At 35.0% G+C, this 20891-nt stretch overlaps 1 protein-coding gene across 1 annotated transcript; it reads left to right on the top strand.

Annotated features, from left to right (window-relative positions):
- The first annotated feature begins 10286 nt into the window (after nucleotides 1-10286).
- On the top strand, nucleotides 10287-12764 carry LOC116126203 (pentatricopeptide repeat-containing protein At1g08070, chloroplastic-like). The gene is made up of 2 exons (XM_031411910.1): nucleotides 10287-12227; nucleotides 12318-12764. The coding sequence occupies exon 1, from the start codon at nucleotides 10348-10350 to the stop codon at nucleotides 12184-12186; it is 1839 nt and encodes a 612-aa protein (XP_031267770.1). The 5' UTR covers nucleotides 10287-10347; the 3' UTR covers nucleotides 12187-12227; nucleotides 12318-12764.
- The last annotated feature ends 8127 nt before the right edge of the window (nucleotides 12765-20891 follow it).

Raw genomic sequence — 20891 nt, 5'->3', positions numbered from 1 at the left:
TCAACGACGGCTAGATCTAACCTTTTACGAGTATCGATGACTAGATCTGGCCATAGATCTAGCCTTTTTCGGCCAGATCTGTGGTGGATCTGGTCGGAAAAGGCCAGATCAACACACCACCGGCCAAATTCGACTAGTCTGAGTTGTAACGGCAGATTGGGTGGGGGTGTTTTGGTCACAATATGCAAATATGTAAGGATAATATGGGCACAACAATATTTCGTGGCATTTATGAACATATTGATAATAAGTAGGGCAATTTTATCTGAAAAATTAAAAAACTAAGGACAAATCCGTCTTCTTGTGCAAATTGGGTGTTTTGTAATTATTAACAAAGCCAAGGATATTTTCGTCCAGATTGTCCACTGTTTTGGGGCAAAATTGGACAGAAATTTGAATTACCAAAGCAATATTTTAATCCACCCTCCCCCCAGGTAATATTATTCCCGGTGATTTACCCCCAATTTGGCACTGTTTGACATTTTTTTTTTCCGAAAATATTTTTTTACAAAACAACCAAACATGGTTATCTACCCAATTTAAAATATATTACCCCTGTTATATAATATAAAACCAATCCAAACGGCCCCTAATGTAATGAATTATAGTCTATAACAAATCATATTAATTTATTCTCAAAATAAATAAAATATATTATGTCATTATACATTTTAATTTAATAATTTTTAAATTAAATATAAACTATTAATATAATCTAATCCATGAACATGTCTATTATAAGATCAAGTTCGGTGTTGCATCGAAATTGGAACTCTTAATCTTAAATGTATGAAATTACAAGTCTAAAACTTCAAATTGTCTAATGTCAAAATTTATTAAATTATTTATTTATTTATTTTTTGGAATAGCTTGATTAGTATTAAACACATTTATAATTAACTGAAAATATTATATTATTGGTAACCCTTTAAATTGATTAAAAGAAAATATTAATAAAAAACTAGGATAAGAATACAATTAAAAAATCTAATATATATAATTGGTTTGTTATAATTAAACAATTAATTTCTCAAATTGACGTGTTTTTCATACATAATTAGTTTTTATTTAAATAGAGTCTATAATTTATATTATAGACTTTATATGTAAATAAAAACTCAATTCTATTCGTAAAATATTCTTGTAAGTAAACCATAGTCTATAGGTATTAATTAATTTGGTTCATGTAATAAAACAATCTAATTTTTTTAACATATAAAGTGTTTGATTACATGTTTATGAACATATTTATTAAAATCACCATGTATATTGAATAAATACCCCATGAGGATAAACCCCCCTACATCGAGAAGATTTCCTGCGGGTATTATTAGTCGAAGAGGGACAGGTTGGGGATGGGGATTCCTCGACACCCCTAGCTTGGGTACGGGTGCTTCCCCAAGGAGTCGAGGCCAAGGACGGGTACGAGTACGAGGGACCCATTCCTTGGCCTCGACCCGCGCCCATCTCTATTTTTTGGGCTATTCTAAAATTGCTCCCCTTGAAATAAAACCGTATTCTTTATTTTTTTAATCTATAGCCACCATCTCAACAAAAAAAATCACAACTCTCTTACAAGATCGAAATTCAACAAATCAATTTCATAGGTATGTATAGGTTCAATAATGCTATGGACACCGGGATTTTTACACCGAAATCTTGTACCGGCCTACATGTCCTGTGACTCACACTAGACATGTTTCACGTTATTAAATTTTTTTCTAATGAACGACCGTTCATCAAATATGGACGGTTGTTCACCTACGTGGACTCTCTTCCATATTATATGGACGAGGGTCCGTTTACTACGGACAGACGTCCCCATTTAAAGGACGCCCATTTATCAGTAAAATGGAATAATTTTTTTTTAATAAAAATTAGGGGCATTCGTTCATAGGTTATGGACGGCTGTCCCTAAATATTGGCGGGCGTTCATAATTCAATGGACGTCCGTCCATTAACAATCGTTTTTAAAAATTAAAAAACATCTAGGGACGACCGTTCATCAGTTATGGACGGCCGTCCCTTCATTTTGGACAGGCGCCCACAAATAAGGGACGCCTGTCCATAATCTACATATAAAAATTAAAAAAAAAAAAACTTTGGGGACGCCCATCCATAACTTGTGGACAGGCGTCCCTAACGTGTGGATGGGAAATTAAATAAAAACTTTGAACGCCCGTCCATAAATTGTGGACGACTATCTCTAAAGTTTGGACGGGCGTTCGTAAGGAATGGACGCCCGTCCATTATGTATGGACGATCGTCCGTAAGGATTGGACGACCGTCCCTTATGTAAAGGACGGTTGTCCACATAATATGGACGACCGTCAATAATATAATGAAATTTTTTTTAATTAATTTTTTTTATTTGCGAATAACATACGCTTCTCCAAAAAAACAACACCAAAATTCTTCGAGCGAAAGAAAACTTCATTTTATACATATTGTCGCCTTCTGCTTCATCGTTGTCGTCTGTTCTTCGCGTCTACATTCCTCAGTCGTTTCTTCCTCATTTTCCAGCTACTGTGACAAGAACGAAAGCTATAAATTTTTCATCAAACATTTTTTTATAGTGGAAAGGGAGATAAGAAGATCAAAATTTGTCCAGATTAGAAAGATTTGTTGAGGTTGTTAACCAGTTTTTATTTAACTTATGCATTTATTTAGTTTTTGTATTCTAGTTTGGATTGAATATATGTTACAATAGAAAAAAACTGATAGAGAATATTTGTTGGTGATTGTTATGAATCAGATTCATGAACGCGAATACTAGTATTGGTTTTGCATTAAATTACAGAATATGGAAGAGTCCAGTTTGCCTCATTTTAATGATGTTGAGGTAAATTGTGCTCGAAACCTTAACTTTTTCGTTAACATGATTTTAAATTTATTGTATCGTATTGTTTCTTTTGATGTATTGTATTAGTACATTCTAATTTTGTCTATTATAAAACTATTAAATGATCAGGAAAATGAACGTGATGAATTATAAGATATGGGATGTGCAGAGGAAAAAGTAGAGCATCATATTGGAATGGTGTTTGATTCAGTTGATAGTCCGGTGAAGTATTACAAATGGTATGGCAATAAAATGGGATTTGAAGCAATGATACATACGTCAAAGAAAGGCGATGATGGAGAGATGAGATATGTGACAGTGACATGTTCTTGTTTTGGGAAGAAGAGATGTAAGTCCAGAAATACCTTGAAAAAACAACATGTTGTCAAAACAGATTGTAAGAGTCGGATTAGTGTAGTTTTGAATGGTGAATGCAAATGGGAAATTAAATCAGTTGTACTTGAACATAACCATGATCTTACATGTAATGACCTCTTTCTACTAATATGCTCATAAAATGTACTTAATAAAAATTACATATATATTGACTAAAAAGTAGTTGGGCCTAAATTTTTCTTTACTTAATATATACATTCTTTACACAGTACAAAAATAACATATACAAAAACTATCAAAATGGTGGATAGTGTAACCATGTCTCTCTGCTTGCCAATGTCCATCCGACCGCATCCTTACCTATTTCCTGCAAAAACAAAGAAAGCAACGGGGTGAGCACAAAAATGCTCAGTAAGTAAATCCTCTACTCCGCTATCCCCGTGCATCACTCTTTAATTCTTTCCTTACTCTACTCTTTCTCTTCTTTTTCTTTCTCTGTTTCTTACTCTCACTGTTCTTTTCTTTCTTTCTACTTCTCTCTATTCTTTCGTTCTTCTTCTTTCTATTCTTCCTAACCATGATGAAATTCATGGCAATATACATGAATAAAATGCATACACAATAATGCACAAAATGCTTTTTCTTTCTTATTTCTATTTTCTTGTTCTATTTCTTTTCTTTTCTTCTTTGTTTTTCTTTTCTTATTCTTTCTTTTCTTATTCTTTGCCAATTGGTCTCTATTAATGTATGGATTTGGAACCTTGGCCGTGTGAGTGAGTACAGTCCTCATCTACATGCACTCTTGCGGACCGTACAAATTCTTCTTTCTTCTTTCTTCTTAGGCCACTCAATTAAGGTGGCATGCATGTAGGAAATTCTTCTTGGTACAGCCCTCATCCACACACACTCTTACGGGCCGTACAATTTTTCTTCTTCTTATGCCACTCAATTACGGTGGCGTTTATGTGCGAATTTCTTCCTAACACTCACGGTTCCCCATCACATCAACCTATTCTTTACTTTTCTTTTAACACTCTTTAATTCTTTAATGCTTATTCTTCCATTCTCTTTATTCTTAGAGTTTTTTATTCTTTCTTTTTTTATTCTTTATTCTTTATTCTTTCTTAAATTTCTACATATACCCAATTATATGCATATGGATGGCTTATGCTTAAAATTTCTTACTTAATGACTTGTGAAATGCACAAATGCAATGTTGCATCAAAGGTAATCATTCTGCACAGGTCATATTCAAGAAGGCATATCTTGAGTTATACACATCAGATTGCTACAATCTTGGTCTTGTTTTAAAGCTTAGAGACAGGGCTACAACTTTTATGTTTCAGTCTTAACCCAGTTCAATCCATAAGATACCCAAAAATCACTCAGAATGTCACGGTTGTGATAGGGCAATTACCAGGTTTTCACTTAGGCATTTTATCAAACAACTAATGTGCATACAAGAACTCTACTTTAACTATAACTTTTCTTCTCTTCTTAACCATCCAAATTGGGAGGAAAAATCCCTCATATAGTCATAATTCCTGCCAAGGAAAACACTCCCAAAAATATTCATACAAAACTCCTCCAACTTCAACTCAATTTCAATCTCTCCTCACACATCAAACACTTCTCATAATTAAAGTATATCCAACAACACTAGAATAAATACTCATCTCAACTCAATTTCTCAATAGCATAACATACACATGCATATATAAATCTCTACTCAAAAGATTTCTCAAATCTCAACTTGGTTGGATTTACTTACCTTATGCTTGAGTAGTCTCTCCTAAGCTCTCTACTCTTGTTGGATTCAAATCTTCTCTTAACTCTAAGCATAAACTTCATAAGAACTCAACTTTTACACAAATAAAACATAGATAAAGAGCACGAATCCTTGCCTTTTGATGTTTTGAATCAAAACCCTATGAAAATCTACTCAAAAGCCCTCAAATTCCTTGGAGAAGTGAATGAAAATTTGAGAGAAAAAGGAGGAGGAGTGTGGGGGTGGAATGAACGAAATAAGGGTTTCAAACCCTTAACATTTTAGTTTATAAACTCACTTTCCCATTTTGCCCTTACTCTTTCTTAGAAATTCCATCTTTGTCCCTTAGTCAATTACCAAAATGCCCTCACTTTTATTGTATTCTCTATGATTTTCTATCTCTTTTCACTCCCCACAAAATCAACTAGTTTTGAGTGAAAAGACTATTTTACCCTTAATGCAAGTTTAAGGCATTTTCTTCATATTCTCTTAAAATAATTCTAACAAAATTTAACTAAAGGTTGTATAGCATAATTTAAATCATGTACCTCCATGTTGGGTGTTACATTATAAGTCCGACACAAAGAAGATATTTCAAGGTTAACCGAACGATAAAACCTTATGTGAAAAGGTGACTTGAAGTTAATGATGTGGTTGAGATTAGACCGTGTAAAAATTTTTAGTCATGTTCAGTTGAGGTAGGAGGTGTATAGAATTTGACGTTTCTACAAAACGATTGTAGGAACTACATTGAAAAATTGAGAAAGCTATGACTTGGAGTTGGAGATGCTTCGGCAGTACTTGAGTATTTTATGAAAATGCAAAAGGAGAATTCAAATTTCTGGTACATGATTGATGTAGATGAAGAGAGTCGATTACAGAATATGCTATGGGTTGATGCTAGATGTAAGGCTGCATATAAAGAATTCGGTGATGTTTTCACCTTCGACACAACGTATCTAACGAATAAGTATGATATGCCAGTGGGGGTTGATCATCATGGACATTCGACGTTGTTAGGTTGTGGGTTAATTTCTCATGAGGACACTGAGACATTTGTATGGCTATTTCGTTCTTGGCTTGAATGCATGGATGTTGCTCCTAATGGAATTATCACTGATCAAGATAAGACCATGCAAAATGAAATTGAGATTGTTTTTCCTAGTACAGGACATAGGTGGTGTTTGTGGCATAAATGAAGAAACTGTTTGAAAAGTTAAGAGGGTATAAGGAATATGAAACTATAAAGTTTAAGTTGCAAAATATTGTGCATGATTCCTTTACGCGTGAAAAGTTCAAAGAACGGTGGAACCAATTTGTTGATGTGCACAACCTTCACGAGAATGCATGGTTATGTGGATTGTACAAAGAAATAGTACGATGGGTGCCTACATTTCTTAAAGATACTTTTTGGGCAGGTATGTCTATTACCCAACGCAGTGAAAGTATGCATGCATTTTTTGATGGGTATGTAAATTTCAAAACTACTTTGAAACAACTTGTGGAACAATATAACAATGCATTGCGAGATAAAGTGGAAAAAGAAAGGGAGGCCGATTTTATATCTTTCAAATCTTGGATACCATGCATAACTAATTATCCTATTAAGAAAAAATTTCAAAGTGCATACACAACTGCAAAGTTTAAAGAGTTTCAAGAAGAGATTGCGACGAAGATTTATTGTGAGTTATCTTTTCTGAATAAATGTGATTCATACGAGGAGTATCAAGTTTTGGAATATGTTTGGTTTGGAGATAGTAGTCACCGTGTTCCGTTTGCGGTATACTTTTAAGAAAGTTCGTGTGATATTCGTTGTACTTGTCATTTGTTTGAGTTCAGGGGGATTTTATGTAGACATGCCATTATGGTGTTGATTCATAAAAAGGTTTCACACGTTTTGGAAAAGTACATTTTACGGCATTGGAGGAAAAATATAAACAGATGTCATACGAAAATTAAGGTGAGTTATAATAGGTGGAGCACCAACATTGAAGGACAACGTTTTGATAAGTTGTCTAATTTAATACTGACAGTAGCCGATATGACATCAAACAATAAGGAAGATCATAATGTGTTAACGGAGTTTATGATTGACATGAGGAAAAAGTTGGAGCAAAAGGAAAGTGAGGGAAGGCTTGGTACAAAAGTGAACATCTCTTCCAGAACCGGTTTGAGTAGTCAAGATGGGGACAGTCCTCCAAAAGATTGGAATAGTCTAATTATTAGTCCATATGCTTCCACTTTTAGTGTACATATATTAAATGATAATAACTTACAAGATAAGTGATATATTAAGTATGTTAAAATATTGCAAATATTAAAAATTTCATATGAAATATTATATGGGAAGATGTTGACTTCTACTTTTTGTTGAGAAATAACTTTAGAGAGTTATGAAATAACTGCTTATTTGACCCTGTTTTAAGTGTCAAATTAAAAATAATTCATTTTTAATTGTCTTTGTAAGTAAGACTTTTGTTGTATGTTTCAGATCAATAATGTTAAACATACAAAGTAATCTTACAATGATTTCTATACAAAGTGATGTGGTTAATCGAGCTCGGCTTGATTGCTATAAGATCGAGCTCGAGTTTGAGCTCAAACCTGTCTAGCCCAAAAATGGTGTTCAAACTCAAACTCGTTGCAGGGGGTTTGAGTTTGAGCCGGCTTGTGAGCTCGAGTTACAGAGCCTAATTAAAAAAATGGTGATTAGTAAGCTCATTACTCCTTGATTGTGCTTTCTCCCGGGGATTTTGTGGTCGATTTGGATGATAAGTATTGGTTTGACACTTTGCTCACAACCAAAACTGTTGAAATTGCACTGGTATTCCAAACTTGTGATTTGTGGACATCGTCAGTCGATTGACGTAGGCGTCAACGTCAGCGGTGTCTCCGATGGCAAGAACAGGGACAAAAGTTGCGAGATGTCAAGGTGGCGAGATTTGCAGTTTTGGGGGTTTAGGGTTAGTGTAAAAGTGTTTATCAATTTGGGGAAATTTATTTGGGGGTTTAGGGTCGTGTTTTACAACTAATTACCTAGGGGATTAAATATCTTTTTTTTTTTAAAACTTGAATATAACACCTCAGTCCCCCAAAGTTTATAAAACTGACAAAAATAACCCTACCTATGCGAGCCACCCCAGGCTTGCAACCTTAACGAGACTAGCCTCCCTCTTATCGAACTCGACTTGTTGTACACCTCGAACTCGAGCCGAGCCTCCCCTTAGTCGAACTCAGCTTGTTGTACACCCCGACCTCGAGTTGAGCCTTAGAAGAGCTTCAAACGAGTTGAGCCAAGCTGGCTAACGAGCTATCTAACAGCTCTAGGGTTATAATAATCATTTACATAATACATCATATGTAAAATATCAATTTAACCTTATAAAATATCATAAAAGTTCACCTGAGCAAGGCTAATATCATTATACCTCACTCAAGCATTGCAAAAGTATACCCAGTTAATTTGTTCATTAATTTTCCGAAAAAGTCTTTTTTCAACCTAATTTTAGTTAACACATTTTTTTTTTTTTTTTTTTTGCTTTTTGTATATAGTAAAATATTTTCATCATTTCATATATTTAACACTATATTCTTTTTTCCGAAAAAGAACCACTCAATTTGTTCATTAATTTTCCGAAAAAAGTCTTTTTTTTCAACCTAATTTTAGTCAACACTTTTTTTATTTTTATTTTTATTTGCTTTTTGTATATAGTCAAATATTTTCAACATTTCATATATTTAACACTATATTCTTTTAAAAAATCAATCAAAAAACTGTAATAGTCTACTTGTCAATCTTAAATCAATTTTTTATTTTTTATTTTATTTTTTATGGAAACAATGGTATTAATGTGATTAAGTGTGAAAAACAAAGGTAATTTTTTATTTAAGATTAATGTGATTAAGTGTCGCACTAGCGCGCACACACACATATAAGGTTAGGCTATTGTAACACATTTTTTATACAAATTTGTGATATAAATTCTTAGACATTAATTCAATGTAATTTAACTGTTTTGGATAAGAAGTTAGAGTTAGTTATTTTTTAATGTCAACTAAAAATTTTTAAGCCGTTAGAGTTAAAAAAAAAAAAAAGTAAAACTATGAACATAGTCCCAAAGTCATTAATTACAATTTGAAACCCAACATGAATATCTTTTTTTTATTATTATTATTACTGTATTAACTTTAAAAGTAGAGATATCATTATCTAAATAAGGAATTAAATTTGGTGAATTTAATCGTTGGAATGAGTAATCAAAACTTGTGAAACCTTTTAGTGTATTTTATAGTAATTGTTGGGCTTCTCCAGGATGAGCTCATCATCAAAAGAGATTTTGTAGAAGAGCAGATGAAAGTAGAGCTTTTACTAATAAATTGTTGGTTATTTGGTTGTCAATCATAAAAGCTTGTCAAATTCCGGCCACCACCATCGGAATCTCGTTAGAAAATTGTGTTACGACACAGACCGATCTGTGTCGTAACTCATCGATATGGCTTTTTTTGGTCAGATCCACCATGGATCTAGTCAGAAAAGGTCAGATCTACGGCCAGATGTGGCCGTCGACGGCCAGAAAAGGCCAAAGAAGTCCATCTTTGGCCGTCAACTATGACCAAAGATATAGCCATCGTTTTCAGTCAATTACGACCATTTCTTTGGCCATCGCTGACGGCCAGATTTGGCCTTTTCTGGCCAAGCCAAATTTAATGTGGATCTGGTCGAAAAAGGTCAGATCGGTGAACTACTGGCAAGTTTTGCTCGTGGTGTAGGCCGTTGTACAGATTTCGGCTACCACAGATGGTGGTTGTCAGAATTTGGCAAGTATGTGTTGATGGGGGTGTTTTTGTTAATTTTTAAACTTTTTTGGGGGTATTTAAAATTAATAAACTTAAAGGGTTTAAAAATAATTAAAAAATATAGTAATATTTCTGGAATAATGTGTTAAATAATATTTGGAGAATAGGATTAGAAATATGGATAAAAATAGGGAGCCAAACGCACTTTTATATTATGTGAGTAGAGTAATAAAAGAATAATCTTTTATTAACTGTTTAACCAAATAAGGTAATGAGATAAATCACCGGAGTAATTCTTAGTGCACCCTAAAGGTTAACTCTCATCTAATTAAATTGTAATAAAAATACAACATTTTTATGAAACCGAAAAATTAAATTTACTTCTTTCTTTAATTCTTTAGAAAGAGAGAGAGAGAAATGATGAAGATGAAGGATGGAGGTTAACTTTGTATGCCTACTTTTTACGCCTTTTTTTTGTAAGACTAGCACTGCTGTTAGTCAAGATGTCGTCTCAGTCTCTCTCACTCTGCTGTAAGAATTATGACGATGTTATGTTCAGCTTAAAGTTCATACTTCGTACTACTATCCCAAAGCAGGGGAGAAAATGGTGAGCCTTAATAATTCTCAACAACTCTCTCTTCTTCACAGACTCGAATCATCAAAATCTGTAGGAGAGCTTAAACAAATCCACGCCTTAACCATCAGAACAGGGTTTCCCCAAACTGAACTCGTATGTGATAAAATCATGTCATTCCTCGATTCTTCTTGTAACGAAACCCTCCACTACGCCGGCTCGCTCATCAAGCACTTGAAAAATCCAGAAGTCCACAGGTATAATTCAATTATTAAATGCCTTTGCAGTTCTAATTCCAAGGCCTCAGAAGCAATTGCGTTATATAAAGAGATGCTAGTAAAAGGTCTCCTTCCTAACTCTTATACAATACCCTATGTCCTCAAGGCGTGTGCACAATCTCAGGCTCTTAGAGTAGGCCAGCAGATTCACGCATATTCCATGAAGACGCCTCTGCTATCCAATGTGTATGTGTTGAACACTCAGATGAGGCTATATGCTGTTTGTGGGCTTATCGAAGCTGTTCACAAGTTGTTCCACTTCCACCGAGGTCCTCAAAAGGATTTGGTGTCGTGGACCACCCTTATCCAGGCTTACGTCAAGATGGGATATCCTAGAGAAGCCATTCAGGCATTCTTTGACATGTGCCAAGCCAACCTAAGACCTGACGGGATGACATTGGTCATCGTGCTCTCTGCCTGCTCTAAATTGGGAGACTTGATTTTGGGTACAAAGATTCATAGATATATCCATGATAATAGACTCATTCTCAATCCAGATGTTTTTGTGGACAATGCATTAGTCGACATGTACTTGAAATGTGGGAATACCTGCTTAGCTTGTAAGGTGTTTGATGAGATGCCTGTAAAAAATGTTGTTTCATGGAATTCTATGATAGGGGGACTAGCTCAGCAAGGTAAATTTAAGGAAGCATTAGAAAAATTCCAGAGAATGCAAGGTGTAGGTCTTAAGCCAGATGATGTTACATTAGTTTGCACTCTGAATTGTTGTGCTAATCTTGGCTTGCTCGAATTGGGCCAGTGGGTTCATGGATACATAGATAAAAATCATATCAGAGCAGATGGTTTTATAGGGAATGCTCTAATCGATATGTATGCCAAATGTGGAAGCATTGATAAGGCCTCTTGTGTGTTTCAGAACATGAACTGCAGAGATGTCTATTCATATACTGCGATGATAGTTGGGTTAGCAATGCACGGGGAAGCTGAGAAAGTTCTACATATTTTCGCTGAGATGTCTAGAATGGGAACAGAACCAGATGAAGTAACATTTGTTGGTGTCCTCTCTGCATGTAGTCATGGAGGGTTAGTAGAGGAAGGCCGCAAGCATTTTGAGGACATGTCAAAGGTTTACAACCTGAAACCTCAAACTGAGCACTATGCTTGTATGGTTGACCTCTTTGGTCGTGCTGGACTAATAGGTGAGGCAGTTGAGCTTATAAAAAATATGCCAATCATGCCTGATGCCTTTGTTTGGGGGGCGTTACTTGGAGCTTGTAAAATTCATTCAAAGGTTGAGCTTGGGGAAATTGTTATGGAAGAACTGGTGAAAGTTGAACCTGAGAGAGATGGTGCCTATATGCTCATGTCAAACATATACTCCTCTGCAAACAGATGGAAGGAAGCATTGAAGGTGAGAAAGACAATGAAAGAAAGGAACATGAAGAAGACCCCTGGTTGTAGTTCAGTTGAAGTTGGTGGTGAGGTTCATGAATTCAGGAAGGGAGACAAATCACACCCCAAAACTGTGGAGATATACAAGCTCCTGGAAGAAATGACGAGCATTTTAAAAAATTATGGGTACGTCGCCCACAACAATGAATTCGTTCCACTAAATATGATAGTGGAGTGATGTGGCATGTTTCCTCAGCTACAATGTTGGCAAAGGAAAAGGTACTGCACACTCGTCTTTTTAATAAGTCGTTTAATTTCTAATCCGAAAATAATTTAAAAAAACGCATGCATTGATTGGATGAATTGCAGGAAGATCAGTGAAGCAATTTGTGGAGGCACGTAAGAAGGCAACAGAGGTAGATGTAATGGTTGAATATCTGAGCCGCCGGCCTGGGGATTATGCAGAAGTATGTAGTGATCCAACAAAAATAAGGCGTGAGCTGAATTGGACAGCCCGGTATACCGACCTTGAAGAGAGTTTAAAAATCGCATGGAGGTGGGAGGAGTCACACATGAATGGCTATGATCCTTCCTCGGCCACAGATTAACAGCTATATAACAGAGTTCATTGTAGTAGATTATTAGCCAGGTTTACCAAAAAGCAGGTGTTTTATGCTAGTATATGAAAACTTATCCACTATTATTTATGAATATCTAATAAAGTGAATGCAGTGGGGACGAGTAATAGTTCTGGAATCAGCTTAAATTTAAAAAATACCTACAATTATATACCCTTGCAAAGATTTGACAAGTACATTATGTATGCCCCAGTAAACGGGACTCTAATAGTACAAATATAACTGAAGCGACAATACTCTGTTCCTACTACATTACAATACAATGTCAATCATAGAGTAGATTTTTCAGTTCCAGAGATCTGAACTGTGCGGCTAAAGTCTGCAATGTACTGCAAATTTCTGCTGTTCTAGAGTGTGTTAGATCATCAGAGAGAAAAGTAAGTATCTGATTTCCAATTTCAATTCAGCTGTATCCTGGTTGTTTCTGTCTCACTCCCTTCCATTAACCCTCACACTTTCTCAACCTCATCCCATCTGCCTGCCTCAGCATGCATGTTTGACTAGAGTGCATAATGTGAAGCTTTCTGAGGTTCAAGTTCCAAAAGCTTCTCCGCAGCAATCTTACCAAGCTCTAGGTTTTGATGTGTTTAGCACGCACCCAGTAGTGTATCCCATATTCCAGCATTCGGTTTCATCTTCATTCCCCTCACCATGTCAAAGGCTTCATGTAATCTCCCAGTGCGGCCTAGCAAATCAACCAAGCATGCATAGTGTTCTACCAGAGGTTCTGTACCATACACTTCAGTCATGCATTTAAACAGTTTTAAGCCCTCATCAACCTGGCCAACGTGACTACAGGCAGAAAAAAACGCCAATGAAGGTAACCTGATCAGTAGCACCCCCTTCCATTACCATCTCTTTGAAGAGTTTAATTGCCACTTTCCCATACCCATTAAAGGCATATCCAGCAATCAAAGAATTCCAAGAAACTACATTAACTTGATCAATATCTTTGAATACGAGTTCAGCTTTGGGGATTCTTCCGCATTTAGCATACATGGTGACTAAGGAATTGCCAACAACAAATCGTTTATGTATCCACTCTTAATAACAAGATGGTGAATTTGCTCCCCAACTTGCAGAGCTGCAAGATGGGCACATGCACTTAGTCCGCATGCAAAAGTTTAGTGGTCAGGTTTTTTCAGTTGTCGGCCCATCAACACGAAACTCTTTAATGCATCCAAAAACAACCGTTTTGCAGAAAACTGATGGACCCGAGGTGTCTCAATGGTATAAGAGAAAGGGGTAAAAAGGATAATTGCTAAGGGTAACAGGTGGCAAAGTTGGTTAGCACAATCTGAGAGTGTCAGAATAAAAGAGGGACGTGAGATGTAGGGGGATATTCAGGAATTTTGTGTGGGAATGTCTGGGAGGTGCTGGCCCTCGAAGACTAGCTATCATTTTGCTAATTGAGTCTGTCGAGTCTTGTGGAGTCTATTGCTTCGTTGACGATTGTTGTTATCTTTTTCTTCCATTAATATATGTCAAGTTAATCTGTTTCTATTCATATATTGGCTTGTTTGTTGTGGATTATTGCATGTGTTGTGCGATTATGGGGAATGAAGGTGGTGAGTATACTACAACATTATGCATTTCTAGTTATGACGTTCATTGTAGTTAAAACTATGAATTTGTATAACTAAGTGGTTTAGTTACAAATGTAATGTTTTGTACTTTATCATAGTTAGAAATGACATAGCTAAAAGTTTATATTTTTTTTTTTATGGATGAGATTAATATGTAACTAAAAACTTAAATGTTTTTGCCATACGATAATAAGCTCATAGCAAAAGCTTTGCCTTTATAGTCATGAGAAATAGTTAGTATAGCTATGTTTGCATTTTAGCTACAGAAATATAAATTTATAACTAAAACTTGAAAATTCCTACCACAAAAATAATATCCATGACAAATATCTTAACATTTTGGCTACGTTACTACTAAATTCATAATTAAATAAAAAGATCATTTGCCACATATATAGTGAATTTGTAACTGAATATCAAATTATTTGTTACAGGCATATAAAAATCATATCTATATATGAAAAGATATTGCTATAGACACAGTGAATTAATAGATAAATATTGAAATTAATTGCTATGAATACTTTTGATTTGTAGCTAAATATTATAATTATTTGCTATGAAACAAATAATTTATATCAATAATTTATAATTTATTGCTTCGATTAAAATTAATTGTGACAAATATTGCTATAATTAACAAATTTAATAATAATTACAAATTTATAGCAATTTTTTTAATATTAAATAGATAATATGACATCATAAGAAAATTCCAATATAAGAAATAAAACATTAATAAAATCATTTTCAACGAAATAATTGTCTATTCATAAAATCCTTTATCCTATCACTCATCCTAGTAATTTAAAATGTTAACGAATTTTTTTACAAAACATGAATGCTTCAATGTTATTACTACCAACACAAAAAGTTCTCTTATTAACCTCAATGTGGTTCCCAACAACCAAAATGAGACCACCATCACTGCTATTTCATTTGAATGTATAACAGCCACATCATCCTCTTGCTTCTTTAACGAGAGCTCATGCATGTTACTGTAGATTTCCAAACAAAACACATATATGTTAGTATTATTCAACATCAATTTATTATAAGGAAATTAACTAGTTGCAGGCACGTAGTAACCTTTCCATTTTGGCCATGGCTTCCTTGAGCAGCTTGAACTCTACAGCACAAACAGGATCCTAAGTTGGATTGTCACCATCTAATTAATTTCTCTGTTTCATCATTTCTCAGGAACTGAACTTTCTTCCTCTTATCCCACTTGAGCATCCCTTTACTCTTAAGCTTATTCTAGCACCACCCTTTCTTGGAAGTTCCAATAAGACGACGTTGATTTTAGGAATCTCAACAGGTGATGATCAGAATCTACTATAAAGTAGTAGTTCATGACTGACTTCCTCGGGTTCCATGGTGTATTTTTTGTCCAGTGAAGGCATCTTCGCCGTGAGCTCTTCTTCAATCTTGTTGTTACTCAAGTGTGTGACTGTGTATGCACTGAGAGAGTAATAAGATAAATGTGCTTCGTATCAATACTAAACAAGAATTATTTAAATTAATAATAAAAATGAATATTTAGTCTGACTGTTTGACTGAGTGCAGAGAATAAAAGTGGAATGCAAATTGCATAATAATTATGTTTAATGATACATCATTGGTAGCGTGCCGAATGCACCAAATTAATTAACCTTACTAACCTAACTACTAAATTGTATATAGGGTGAGCAAGGGTCAATCCCACAGGGAATGATTCGATTAAATCCTATATTCTATGCCAATAGCCACAATGAAAACAACACAATAAAACCCTAAACAGTGAACAAGACAACACAACAGAGTAATGAAAGGGGTTTGTAATCAAGGCAAACTAAAGTAAAACAAAGAAGTCTCTAATGGAAGAAAAAATCAAATTAAAAACAATCAGTTCTCGGTTCAAGATCCACCTAAACATGCATTGGACACGAACTAACCATAACACTGTTCTATCTCGTTATTATGGAACTACTGACCCTAGGAAACAACAAGCCCTGTTACTCGAATTCTTCCTTAATCGTCACTACTGAAATAAGCTCTTCAAGTAGATCCTAACCCTCGAACAACCTAGAATAAGCTCTCTAAGTTTAATTCAATGGCAGCCTTAAGAATTAGGAAAATAGATCAATCTAAGCAACAATCACACAAGCTCGGATTATTTAACTTAGGTTATGTTATTCAAGATGACAGAATGAAAACTTGTCCATAATCATCTATCATCATGTGTTACCCATTGAATAGAAAAAGGACAATTACGGATCACAATTCCTAATTCTAACAGATAAAATTCTGATAAAATAATTCAGCAGGCCATTACTAAATCACCCAAACAGAAAATTATAAACAATTAAAACAGAATAACATAAACAATTCCAATAAAAACGAGATTAAGAATAATGTTACTGAAGTTAGGTTACACCAATGACATGAATTTAGGCTTCAAAATCCCCTTGAATTGAAGAAGGAAGATCAGCCTCACATCTTGACGTAGAAAGTAAAAGAAAACCGAAAAAACTAAAAACTACTGCTGTTCTCTTCTCCCCCCTTTTTAACCTAACAACTCATCAATAAATAACATGTGTTTTCCTTAATTCTACCCCAAGAATCACGGAATTTCTTTCCTAGACGTTTCCTAGAAGATAGACTTCCAGATTTGTCAAAATCTTATCAGATATGGAAAACATAATTCGTCTCCAGCTTGCACCAGGATTCTCGCAATGTAAAAGATCTTTTCTGGGCTCAGTCACTTCATAAAAATTGTATTCCAGGATGTGTAGATGAATCTGGGCTTTTGAATCACCCGCTTTCGATATCTGACGCTCCAGTTAGGCCCGTTCGAAGATTCAATACTCAGCCAGGAAATCCTTCCGCGACTAGGATTCCAGGTCCGGTTTTGCAACAACTAATGAAGACCCAAACGAACTCGGATTCTCGCCCATAATACCTTCCTGGAAAGTTTGATTCGTCAACTTTACTTTTTCTGAAGAACACTTTTGCAATCGAGAAATCTGACTCTATGAAAAACCTGAAAAACGCAGCACTGGTCAGAATAACAAAAATCTGGAATTTCCTAATCTTTTATCACTTATTTCCTAAAGTCTATCCAACTATGCCAAACTCACAAAATAAACTCTAATCAACTCAAATAGGCATAAAACATAACAAAAAACATAATATGAAAGGAATAAAAATATATAAATTACACTCTTATCAATCATCTAAGACTAACAAAAAGTCATACTTCTTGCGAAGCTTCACAAGTTCAACCATTGATGCAAAGTCTCCATCCATACTAAACAAGCTGCAGAAAGAAGAGAATTAAGCATATCATCAGAAAATATGCCAGAAGTTAAAAAATAAGGATTTTCAGCAATAAAAACATAGAAAAAATAAATAAATAACACAACATATAAAAATAGTAAGACCAGTAATCTGTCAAACATATGGTATATTACCAAAACACCTAGCAAATATTTCCAAAAGACTAACTGTGAACCACAAAGCAGTAATGTTTCATAGACAAGATGCAAAATATCCAAGGTATAACACATTCATAAATGGAGTCCTTCAATCCCAAGTTCTCCAAAGAAATGTATCCACTCTCCAAGAGCTAGAGTGGTCTTCTCTAAGATAATTGAATTTAGACTATACCAAATTTTCCTTTTAGAACCCTAAACAAGTCCCTTGATGTAAATTCTCATTTTGTACATGCCAAAGTTTCCATTTCTTAAGTCACGTCTGCATAAATTATTTTGGTATAGAAGAATTAGTAGGAGTTGGAAAAATTAATTTTGTTAGAGACATTTGTAGGAGCCCATCTTTTGTGCAAGTTCTAATTGGACTACACTAGCAGATAAAGTTACTTATTCCATTTATTTGATGTCACTACACTGGTTAAAATTGCGATAGCTCCATAGTCCATATTCAACATGACAACAGATTCTTCTAAACAAATGAAACTCCCATAAGACAACACAAACTTTAACAGCCTTTTTATCTTTTAGTACAACTCTAAGAACTGAAAACACAGTGTATGATTCCGAGGATTACAGAGATTGCTGCAACAACTTAAAAAACAATGGCCATAGGGGAGGTAAAATTAGACAGATGAAAAAGACACAATCTAGGTCACCAGCTTCTTCTACAACTGTTCAGATTTTGGAAAATATCATGATAAAACTAACCATTAACAAAAACAGAAAGGGAATCCATAAAAAAAAAAAAAAAAATTAACATACCCAAATCATCAAATTATCAAAAACAACCCTAGATCTCATCAAATAAAATCCAACCCATCAAATCAACACAATTCAAAATCTCGAAATACAACCTTAAACTCACCAAAATGAAATTGATGACCATATTGAAGCTTTGCCCATGACCGATCCCCATTATCGGTGATCAAATCAAGGCAAATTGAGCACGAAAGGGAGCCAAAACATTTACCACTGCTATTACACTCACCTCCATCGCTGACTACATCATCAACCGCCACGTCGTCGTCGTCATTAGCCCCTAATCCCATAATTAACCAAAATCCCCAAATTTGAAAACCCTAATTCAATGAAATGAAAAATCACCACTACCACGACCCAAGGACAAGAAAAATAAATAAATTAAAGTTCAATTACACGGAACCAGAAGGTAGATTGATAGAGAAATGAAGAGAGAAAGATGGTGAAACAAAATGGGTGTGAGATGTGTGAGAAAGAAGAGAATGAGGAGAAAAGAGCTGGAGAAAAGAATCTTACGATTGTGAAACAAAATGATTGTCCAGCTCCGACAAGCCACCACCGGATTCCGATTCGACATTTGAGTGCAGGTAGAGGAAATATATTCGTTAGCCACTTGCGCTCAAACGCCACATCAACTTCTAGCAAAACCATTAGGCTTACATAGATAAGCAAATTCTAATCTTGGCAACACCAACTGTGTTGCTGGACGTACCCTTCAGTGGTTGTCAAAAGTTGATCGTCGGTGTCGATGGAGATTACCATTGTGTAGACTGAGGTGGAAAAGCAGCTCGCTCGCTCGACCCGGCCCAACCTACGGCGGGTTGCACAAAGTGGCGGGTCAGTCCTGACCCGCTTGCCAACATTGGCAGGACGGGTTAGGCCCGCCAATGTTAGGGAATTAGCTGGCCCAACCCGGACCGCCAACTCTAACCCATCGGGTTAGGCCGCAGGTTGAGCCAGGTTAACCCTCTTTTTGAATTTTTTTTTATTTTGTTTAAGTTTAAATGTTTAATTAACTTTTCAAATGAATAATTAACAATTTATAAATGAATAAATGTAATTATTTTTAGTTAAGTGTTAACTTCTTTTCAAATATCAATAATTAAATTAAATTAATTTTTTTTTTGTCAACATTCCAAATATTAATTCAATTTTAATACATTAAAATTGCAATATAAGAAAAATTAATTTATTCATTTATTAAAAAATAAAATATGAAATTACAATAATTATTGCCTCGTTAAAAACCTCACCAAGAAAAACCCAATGGGACAAAAACTTGGTAAGGAAAAAAGAGTGCAATAATTGACAATTAATTTACAAGTTACAATTAAAGGTGGAAAAGTAACCCGCTCGGCCCGGCCCGGCCCGCGGCGGGTTACATTCTTTGGCGGGCTGGGCCTAACCCGCCTGCCAACAAAGGCGGGCCGGGTTAGGCCCGCCATTTTGGAGAAAATGGCTGGCCCAGCCCGGCCCGCCAACCCTAACCCACCGGGTTAGACGCGGTCCGAGCCTGGTTAGCCCTATTTTCTTATTTTTTTTTGTTTTTTTATTTTTTTTTTTGTTTTTTTAATTTAACTTTTCAAATAAATAATTAAATATAATTGTTTAATTTGTTTTTAGTTAACTTTTCAAATATCAAAATTCAATTCAATTCAATTTTTTTTTTTTTTTTGTTAACATTCAAATAGTAATTCAATTTTAATACAATAAAATTGTAATATAAGAAAAAGTAGACTTATTCATTTATCAAAAAAATAAAATAGAAATTACAACAATTATGTCTCGTTAAAAACCTCACCAAGAAAAACCCAATGGGAGAAAAACTTGGGAAAGAAAAAAGAGTGCAATGATTGACAATTAATTTACAAATTACATTTTACAAAACAATATTTGGGGGTGGTTCACTAGGACCTCCCTCATTGTCATCTATATACAAAATTGAAATGATTCTACTAAAGTATTGTCGATAACCTAATTTGATCTTGATGGCGCGATCATTCCAAATCTCGAAGACATGTGAGGACTTCAATCATTTTTGGAGAAGTTAGTCTCCTTTCATTTAAAATCCTTCCACTTGCACTAAATGTTATTTGGATGAGACGATTGAGATAGGAACAGCGAAACATCCAAGGCAAGTCTTGATAATACCGGAAAAATACATTTTCTGGCTTCTCAATACTCTAAGATATCAAAGTGAACTGTTGAAAACTTTGGGGGTTGCACCATATTGTTGAAGGTCATTACTCTACGACCACGGAGGACAATATATTAGTTGTTGTTGGTGGTGCTTCTGAAGAGGGGCTGTGCTTCGGATTCGGTCCTCTTCGGCCTATTCAGTGCATTCCAAGAGTATAAGTCTTATTTGTTGTTTCTTCTGCTACAAATTCTCTGGATATTGCCTGTTTGCGACTGCGGGTTCCCATACCTGTTTTCAATTGGAAATATACCGAAAAGACTATTTTTACCTCTCCTATTTGATTGACA

The sequence above is a fragment of the Pistacia vera genome, unplaced genomic scaffold (genome assembly GCF_008641045.1).
Source record: "Pistacia vera cultivar Batoury unplaced genomic scaffold, PisVer_v2 Contig177, whole genome shotgun sequence".
NCBI lineage: Eukaryota > Viridiplantae > Streptophyta > Magnoliopsida > Sapindales > Anacardiaceae > Pistacia > Pistacia vera.
This window is presented reverse-complemented; position numbering and strand designations above follow the sequence as displayed.